The sequence below is a fragment of the Palaemon carinicauda genome, chromosome 17 (assembly GCF_036898095.1).
Source record: "Palaemon carinicauda isolate YSFRI2023 chromosome 17, ASM3689809v2, whole genome shotgun sequence".
Classification (NCBI taxonomy): Eukaryota; Metazoa; Arthropoda; class Malacostraca; order Decapoda; family Palaemonidae; genus Palaemon; species Palaemon carinicauda.
The window spans coordinates 122,419,024-122,429,215 of NC_090741.1; the positions used below are offsets into that span (position 1 = coordinate 122,419,024).

At 37.1% G+C, this 10,192-nt stretch overlaps 1 protein-coding gene across 1 annotated transcript; it reads left to right on the forward strand.

Moving 5' to 3' along the window:
- The first annotated feature begins 11 nt into the window (after window positions 1-11).
- On the forward strand, window positions 12-2,229 carry LOC137656166 (piggyBac transposable element-derived protein 4-like). Its single transcript, XM_068390341.1, has 2 exons — window positions 12-1,991; window positions 2,140-2,229. The coding sequence occupies exon 1, from the start codon at window positions 12-14 to the stop codon at window positions 1,986-1,988; it is 1,977 nt and encodes a 658-aa protein (XP_068246442.1). The 3' UTR covers window positions 1,989-1,991; window positions 2,140-2,229.
- The last annotated feature ends 7,963 nt before the right edge of the window (window positions 2,230-10,192 follow it).

The following is a 10,192-nucleotide window of genomic DNA, read 5'->3' on the forward strand; positions in this document are numbered from 1 at the left end:
AAGAATAAGCCATGGCCAGCAAAAAGGCATACACAAATGAAGAACTGTCTGAACTTATGAACACAACTGGGGCTCTCTCAGATATTTGTGAAGATAGTGGTTCTGAAAGTGATAATGATGAAATTGATGAACTTGAATGTGACCTGTTATATGATAGTGATGAAAACCAAGAATATTTACCTGAACCAGGAGATGAGAGTTCTGATGAGGAAGAAGATGACGTGATGATGAGCATGAAGAAGAAAAGAGGAAAAAGGGTAGCCTCTACACCAGTCAAACGCCCCCGTCGTACCTCTGTTGACCGTTCTCTATCCCCAATTCCTACCGACGTCCCCACACCTATCGCTTCTACCTCAGCTACTCCTGCTGCCACTGATAGGGGAAGAAGGCGCCAGCGTGATATTCCGCCCATCGTCACATTCAAGACTACAACGATTGCCACCCCTAGTAAGTTTAGGTGGAGTTGTCGGCCGCAGACCCCAAGTAACGTAAGGACTCCCACAAGGAACATCGTGAGCGCCTTTACTCCTGGCCCAACTCCAGGGGCGGCAAGGAATGCAGTGTCACCAGAGGAAGCTTTCAGTTTATTTTTCAATGATGATCTCATCCAAGTGATTGTGACGTGGACTAACAAGGCCATTGATACATTTGCCTCCAACTATAAAAGAAGATCAGCCACTTTTGCTCCCACTGTGCCATTAGAAGTCAAAGCATTGCTGGGTGTACTTATCATCAGTGCCCAGAAGTGCGATGAACACATCCCCACCAGTGAAATGTGGAGCGTGGATACAGGTTGTGGTCTATACCGTGTGGCAATGTCCGAGGCTCGGTTCAGGTTCCTTATTCGGTGTCTAAGATTTGACGACCCACAAACGCGACAGGTTCGGCGAGAGGATGACAAGTTTGCTGCTGTGAGGGAAATATGGGACATTTTTATTGAGAGATGTGGCAAACTGTATGTCCCCCATGAAAACCTCACTGTTGATGAGCAGCTACTGGGATTCAGGGGCCGCTGCCCCTTCCGTATGTACATTCCCAACAAGCCGGCCAAGTATGGAATCAAGCTCGTTCTCATCAATGATAGCAAGTCCAAGTACTTGGTTGGTGGCATCCCATACTTGGGGAAGCAGGGGACTCAACCAAAGGGCGGCCTTACACTCGGCCATCAGTTTACCCGAGAGCTAACGAGGCCTTACCATGGAACACACAGGAACGTCACAACTGACAACTGGTTTACCTCTGTTCCCCTGGTATCAGATCTCCTAAATAACTGTGGCATGACTCTTGTTGGCACAGTGCGCGCCAACAAGAAGGAGGTACCGAAGGAGATGACGGACAAAGCTACAAGAGAGCGTGGATCAAGTGCCTTCCTGTACACAAAGGAAATGACTCTGGTGTCATATGTGTCTGATACATCCAAGACAACAAAGAAACTAGTGTTGCTCCTGTCATCTCAGCACACTCAGCCCAACATTGGCACTAAAGGAAAACCGGAGATCATTGAATTCTACAATTCAACAAAAGGAGGCGTTGATACGTTTGACCAGATGTGTTCCGGGAATTCCTGTTCGCGCAAAACAAGACGTTGGCCACTCTGTATTTTTTATGGAATGGTGAATGCTGCCAATGTAAACTCTTACATTTTATACAAGGAGAATATGGAAAGAGGGGGCAACAGAAAAGTCATATCACGCCAGAAATTCATGCTGCAGCTCGGGAAGGCCCTAATCACCCCATGGGCCACGTCACGGCTGGATTTACCCTTGCCCCGATCCTTGCAGTCCTTGATCACCACTGTCTGCAATGTACCATCACCAGGCAGTGCTGCAGGATCACCAGGGACATCTTTCTCAGCCAGCAGCGGTGCATTGGTGCGCTGTTGTGAGTGCCCGGTCAAGTCCGATAGGAAGACGCGTCACAGATGCAACAAGTGCGTCAAGCCGATGTGTCCTCGGCATCTGTATCCAGTCTGTGGTGACTGTATCTAACAGGTGAGTGTATATATAGTACTGTATGTGTTTCATTGATGTACTTTGAGTCATTTGAAGCATAATTTGCCATACTGCAAGTGTTAAATAGAAAATAATTAATTTGGTATGTACTGAAAAATTTACCATTTTTTGTCTGTCTCCCATACAGATTGTATACGAGCTTGGGAGATGGGATTCAGCCAGTACGTAGTCCCATGACAGTAGAGAGTTCTACACCAACAAAAAACTAAATTCGGAAATCATTTTTTTTGTCAATTTAATTAGTAAAGTACTCCAAGAAAAGTCTATTTTTTTTCTGTATTTTTGAAAAAAAAATAAAAATATGATTTACAGGAGGATTTCATTTATAATAGCCTCAATAAGAGAGAAGGAGTTATATTTCATTCGTATGTGTTCCAAATAACAAGATTTTCAGGATAAGTATTTTATTTTAATTATGTAATTACCGGGTGAAATTCACCCAGGGTTACCTTTCATGTTACGGAAATGGAGGGTTACCGTTCTAGGGTACTTAAATTAATGTCTGGATTCTCTTAATGATCTCGGGATCAGAGCCCCAAGTGAAATCACACAAAGTCAAGAGCTTGTGACCGGTCGGGAATCGAACCCTGGTCCTGCAAGCTTGTATAGACAGTGACTATCACTCTGCAACGAAGAAAGATAAAAGTCAATGACAATTCTTTCGTACTTATACCTATCAAATTTAGGTGTTTTGTACTTAGAATTAAAATCAACCCATCTTCACCATCGTACCTAATTAGTAGTTTGTTTCTTGGCATTCGGTTAATGATAAATTTTGCATATTTAGACTTGTTTTTCATATTCAAATAAGCCTTATATGTTTTTATTTATTATTGTCTGGATTCTATTAACGACCTCGGGATCAGACCCCCAGGCGAAATCACACAAAAACAAAAGCTTTTGACCGGCCGGGAATCGAACCCTGGTCCGACATCCTTGTATAGACAGTGACTACCACTTGACTACGAAGAAAGATAAAAAGTCAATGACAATTCTTCCGTACTTATACCTATATATATATATATATATATATATATATATATATATATATATATATATATATATATATATATATATATATATATATATATATATATATATATATATATATATATATATATATATATATATATATTATAACTAACTAACCTAAGATCGTAGTTGGAAAAGCAATATGCTGTAAGACCAATGGCTCCAACAGGGATAAGTAGCCCAGTGCGGAAAGCAAACAAGGAGAAATAAAATATTTAAGAACAACACCACCAAAATAAATATTTCCTATATCAACTGTGAAAACTTTAACAGAACAAGAGGAAGAGAAATAAGAGAATAGTGTGCCCGATTGTACCCTAAAGCAAGAGAACTCTAACCCAAGACAGTGGAAGACTATGGTACAGAGGCTATGGCACTACCCCAGATTAGAGAACAATGGTTTGATTTTGCAGTGTCCTCCTAGAGCTGCTTACCATAGCTAAAGAGTCTCTTCTTCCCTTACCAACAGGAAAGTAGCCACTGAACAATTACAGTGCAGAAGTTAACCCCTTGGGTGACGAAGAATTGTTCGGTAATCTCAGTGTTATCAGGTGTATAAGGAGAGAGGGGAATTTATAAGGAATAGGCCAGACTATCCAGTATATTAGTAGGCAAACGGAAAGAACCGTAACCTGAGAGAAGGATCCAATGTAGTACACTCTGGCCAGTCAAAGGACCCCATAACTCTCTATATATTTAATATATACATACATATATATATATATATATATATATATATATATATATATATATATATATATATATATATATATATATATATATATTTTTATATATATATATATATATATATATATATATATATATATATATATATATATATATATATATATATGTAGATTTATATATATATATATATATATATATATATATATATATATATATATATATATATATATATATATATGTATATATATATATATATATATACACACATATGTAATAAATGAAATAATTGTTGTTACATGTTTAAAACACATGACGTAATATGTCATTTTGGATGAAGATGCTAGCCGTGAGATTTGCTGTAGTCATGTCAAATCATAAACAGGATGCACAATGCAGCCTCGGCAATGTAACATTTTTCTTAAACGTCAACACCAATGCATCAGTGTGTGAAAGTTTGTGATGTCACCGGATGCAGGTGTTTTCCGAGATTGTCTTAAAAATGCTACATCAACTAAGCATACGATATCTGTGATATCGATAATTTAATCAGTTCATATCTATACTTCACCAGAATTGGTCATCCGACCAAACCAGCTCCCTCCTATGATGGAGATGTTTAACTCTGTTGTTTTTAGACAATAAATACTTTTAAAGCTAATAAGATGTACTTCGTTATCCAGCTTTACATATCTTAAACAACACATACTCAATGTGTGCTTATAAAAGTAGCACACTTATAAATGGTGGCAGCGGTTAAACTCTACGAATCAGAGAAAGATCTTCAAGTAGCTATAATATTAAACTCTAAGAATTAGAGGAAGATCTTCAAGACTTCAAAATAAAAGCTGTAAAACCAGAGAAAGATCTTCAAGAACTCAACATTATCTACATGTATCTACAATTTTGACTAAGTAATATTTAACATTTAATGAATGTTATAAATATAAACTGATGAACTGGATCTTCAATCAACATCCTAGGAAACCCAAGGACTGACGTTCAACGTTTACAAAACATATCCAGGAAGCACTACATTCAACAGAAACTCGAACGATACATCGCTAACAAAACATCAGGAGAGAGAGAGAAGATGTGTCGACATCACACAGAACCATATATAAGCTAAGTGCAAATTTTTTAATTCATTCCAGTTTGGGCAGTGAAGTGTAGTTATCACGAGTCGTTAGTCGATTATTACTGGGGTGAGTGATTTGCTATTCTTTTATTTTCCTTTCATTAAAGGAAACTGTGTTCAACTCTGAATTCTCATCTAGAATTTTTTCTCTCTTTGTGCTAATTCCTTCTTCTTTCAGAAATTCTCGGGAAATGTCTTGGGATTAGTAACATTGTTTGGGGAATTTTATTATACATATGCGTTTACGCAGTGGACGTCTGTATTCATATAGATATTTTGATAGAATTGCAAGGGGTCGAAGAGATAGGAAAAGAAATACAGCAGTCATGACTCCCCCTGTGAGCCCTACCCCTGGACCTAGTGGCGTAGGCCAGACTAATCCTCCTCCAATTTCGATGCTTGTAAATGCCAGGTCAGCAATCCTTCCTTTTCAGGGTCGAGTCAATGGGTTCTTGCCACAAAATGTGGAGTCATAGATTTCATCTGTCGATGCCCATTTAAATGCCAAACAAATCGTAGACCCTTTTGTACAATTACAAGAAGCTAAAAGTTTTATAGATTTTTCTAAGGGGGATGCGAGTGCGTATTTAAGAGGTGTTTCATTTCAAGAAGCAGTTACCTGGGATGATTTCAAAGTTAGGTTACGCGCAGTCTATGGGGGTGAGGAAGCCTTGGATGTAGTATTAACTTTAAGAAATACACTTAATCAAGCCACTATGAATCGGCTTAATGTTATTGAGAGAGCATCTCTCATAGCTGATAGGCTTAATGAATATCAGGACATTTTAGGGAATTCCACTTGGGTTACTAGGGATAACATCTATGTGAAAGATTTTTTAAGATTAATGTATTTAACTTGCATGACACTTATGTTGCCTGAAGCTTTAGTGAGGTGTTTTGATAAGAAGTTAACGCCTGCAAGTACGGAATTGGATGTATATAAACAGATAAAGAAACACATGTCCAAGTGTCCAGATTTCGATCCCGTGTTAACTCAAGTTTTTGCAAAGAGTGAACAAAGCCACAAACAGTGAACGTAGTTAGTAGTCAAGTAGCGGGAATGACGTGTTATAATTGCAAACGTCAAGGTCAGTTCCATATGGAAATAAAAAGAAAAATCCTCATTTTAACAATAAGAAGAAACAACCAAATGTCAATGCAGTTCAGAGTCCAAAGCAAACAAACACTTCTTCGAATATCGCTGAGCCTGGGTCGTCAAACCAGACCTCGCAAGGTCAGACTAATTTTCAGAATGTGCAGAGCAAAGCAAATACCACATAGTTAACTCCAGAGGGGAAGAGAGTGGATGTTGGGTCAAGGTCATTCATGTCAACATCAATAGTATTGAATAATCAATTTAATGTTTTATCAGATAATTGTGAGACAATAGATTTTCCTATGAAACACAAGGCCGAATTAAGTAAAACAGTGCATGCTCCCGTAGATTTGCAACGAATTCATACAATAATAAGCCAAAATGAGTTACAACCAACCTTATATGCTGTAAATTTAGAACACAAATCCTTTACGTTATTTTTTGACTCTGGTAGTCCACGTAATATCATGGATTTGAAGACACATCATTTGTTGTCTTCGAACTTTCCGATTGAAAAATCCGGAGTTAGACTCTCGGGTATAGGAAATAATGAATTAAATGTCATAGGCATAACTCATGTTCAGTTCAAAGTCGGTAAACGCACGTTTGCCGATACATTTGTTGTTGTAAAAAACATTGATATGTATCCAGCTGTAATTATAGGATACCCATCTATGGGAAATCAAAACATTATCTTAGCCCCTGCCAAGCACGGCGTGGATATCAAAGGGAAATTCTTTAAGTCTTCTAATACCTTAAAATCAGTTTTGAATAAAAAGGAGACGACAAATGTAACCGTAACGTACGTTGAAGAACCAATAACTTGTCTCACTAATAAAGAAATAATATACGTGACCCAGCAGAATTTTCGTTCACCCGTAATATTATCTTGCACGCAATCTATCGAACCAAACGTACCTTCTAATTTAATAGTGCAAATAAAGAAAACATTACCGGGATTTGAAATATTAATCCTTTCCGACACTTTGAAAACTAACGGATTGTCTGTCACACAAGCTATTTATACAGTAGGCTCACATCAACAATGTAATATTGAAGTCTGTAATCATTTAAATAACACTTTGGTAATTCACAAAAATCAACATATCTTGGATGTAGAAGTTTATAAACATCGTATTCTTACCGTTGCTGAGATCAATCACTCTCAATCAGTTGCGGATGAATCCCTTTTGATGTCTATTAAAAATAAAATCAATAAAGACATCCAAGACGAAGAAATTCAGCAGAAAATTTTTGGAGTTTTAACTAAATATCCTGATGTTTTTTCCACTACGGATGGATCCTTAGGAAAAACAGATGTGATCGAGCATCAAATAAGGTTAAAGGACAAGCAGAAAATTATCTATGTACCCTCGTACAGACTCCCTATGAAATTCCAGAATGAAATAAATGATGAAGTAGGTAAAATGGTAGAAGAAGGAGTCATTAGGAAATCAAACAGCCCTTATAATTTTCCTTTAATAGTTGTACCGAAAAAAGATCGAACATGGCGTATCTGCGTCGACTTCCGTCGTCTAAACGAGGAGACGATCCCTGATCGATTCCCAGTGCCATGTACTGACGATATTTTGTCTTTGTTAGGTCAGAATAAATATTTTACCAGTTTGGACTTACTTAAAGGCTTTCACCAGATATCATTAGAAGAAGATAGTATCCCATACAAAACCTTCAGCACAGCCAGGGGACATTATGAATTTTTACGGATGCCTTTTGGTTTACGTTTTGCTCCTATAACATTTACAAGAATGATTAACATAGTGTTTGGAGACTTGTTAGGGGATATATTGCATGCCTATATGGATGATCTTGTAATATTTTCCAACACCTTAGAAGAACATCTACGTAAGTTAGAACTAGTACTACAGAGATTAAGACAACTTAACTTAAGGGTAAAGATCAGTAAGTGTGAGTTTTTCAAAACAGAATTAATATATTTGGGTTTCATGGTGTCAAGCCAAGGTCTTAAAGTAGTCCATGATAAGGTGTCGGCTATACGTAATTTTCCAATACCTACTAATGTCAAGGGAATACAGCAATTTCTGGGTTGTAGTGGATATTACAGGCGTTTTATACGCAACTATTCAATAATAGCCGCTCCTTTAACTGATCTTACGAAGAAGGGCGTAGATTTCGTATGGTCTGAGAAACATCAACAGGCGTTTAATACCTTGAAAGATGAACTGTGTAGTTCTCCTATCTTAAAATTTCCTGACTTCGGTAAGGAATTCTTCATTGCAACAGACACCTCAGACTTAGGAGTAGGAGGGGTATTGCTTCAGCAATATGATAAACAATTTTTCCCGATAGCTTTCTATTCTCGAAAATTGAGAACTTCCGAAAGTAAGTATGCAGTAATAGACAAGGAAGGGCTAGCTATTGTTAATTCACTAGTGCATTTTAAGTTCATAATTTACGGTTATCCCGTTAAGGTTCTTACTGACCATAAACCACTAACAGAGTTCTTTAAAGGCTTCAACCACAGCCCTAAACGAACTCGGTGGCATTTGATCATTCAAGATTTTGGCGCAAAAATCGGGTATTTACCTGGGAAAGCAAATATCATTGCGGATGCATTATCACGCAACCCCGTGTCATCCTTTATGGATCCTTTAGCTGAATTAATAGATATATTAACATCCATGCCTATTGTTAAAACGATATCTGAACAAGAAGATTTAGGCTGGAGCGCTGAATTGTTACAGACTGAGCAAAGAAAAGATCAGAAAATAGAAACAATTATAAATGCTTATAAAGGCAATCATAAGGAAAAGGGATATATAAAGTATAAGCAGCAGAATTATATAATCAAAGATAATATTCTGTGTAGGACTGTGACAAGGAAAACCCGCAATACAACACATGTAACTAACGACCAGGTAGTAGTACCAATCTCACTTATTTCCACTGTCCTGAATTGGTTTCATTCAAATCCATTACATGGACAGCCGGGGTTCTCATTAATATCACAGAAAGCCAAATCATTTTTTTATTGGCATACGATGCTTACATATATAAAAAGACACTTAGCTAATTGTCGCACATGTCAGGAAAACAAAGGGCATACGAAAACACCTGTCAGCCTAGGGGCTTATCCTGTGCCCAATCAACCCTTTGAAAGAATACATTTAGATTTGTTAACAGGATTTTACGAGTCAGACAAAGGAAATAAGCACCTCTTAGTAATTATAGATGCTTTAACTCGATATACAGAACTAATAGCGCTTAAAACTAAAACTGCGATTGAATGCGCTAGGAAGTTTTACGAGTGTTACATTTGTAAACATGGAATTCCACACATGATAATCTCAGACTCGGGTGGTGAGTTTAATAATCACTTTCTTACCTCATTGTGTGAATTCCTCAGCATAAAGAAAATAAATACCATGATATATCACCCAGAGTCGAATGGGCTAGTGGAAAGAGCAAATAGAAAGATTTTAAATATATTAAGAGTAACACTAGGGGGATCAGACCCCAACTGGGATATTGCAATACTTGCGGTACTGAGTACTCTGAATCATTCATATCATATATCAATTAAAATGTCACCGCATGAAGCATTGTATGGTACCCCAGTTAGAACGGCTTTCCATGTATTAACGCCTACAACTAATCTATCATATTCTTTAAAAGAATGTATAAATGCAAGTATAAGTCGATATCATATCCTTCGAAAGAATTTAGAAGAATCACAAATCATAATGAAAAGGAATCATGATAAAATAGCGAAGCCAACTAAAACATATACCGTGGGTGATAACGTGTATATTCAAATCAATGTGCTCAAAGGATTCAATTATAAACTAACACCTAAGTTTGAAGGCCCATTTAACATTTTGGAAACATTAACGGCCAATAGGTTTAGAGTTCAAAACGTATCCCAACCCACGGATGAGAGAATAGTACCATTGGGTCACATAAGAAATTAAAAAGAAAAAAGAAAAGATAGGGAAATAAGTGAGGGAAAATTTTTTTTATTTTATGTGATTAAAAGTTTTTTTTCTTAATACAGGAGTAATTACATATATTTTTCTCGTTACAGGTTCCCAAGATGAATTTTTTGTTGTTGGGAGTGATATTGTTCGCTCAGACATTTTTCTCGTGTGGGATGAGCTCTAAAACTAAAAATATAAATTTTAAATATGGCACTATAGTTGAAAGAGAAGAAGACGTTTTTATGACATCAAGCAACGTAGTTGTAGAAGTGAA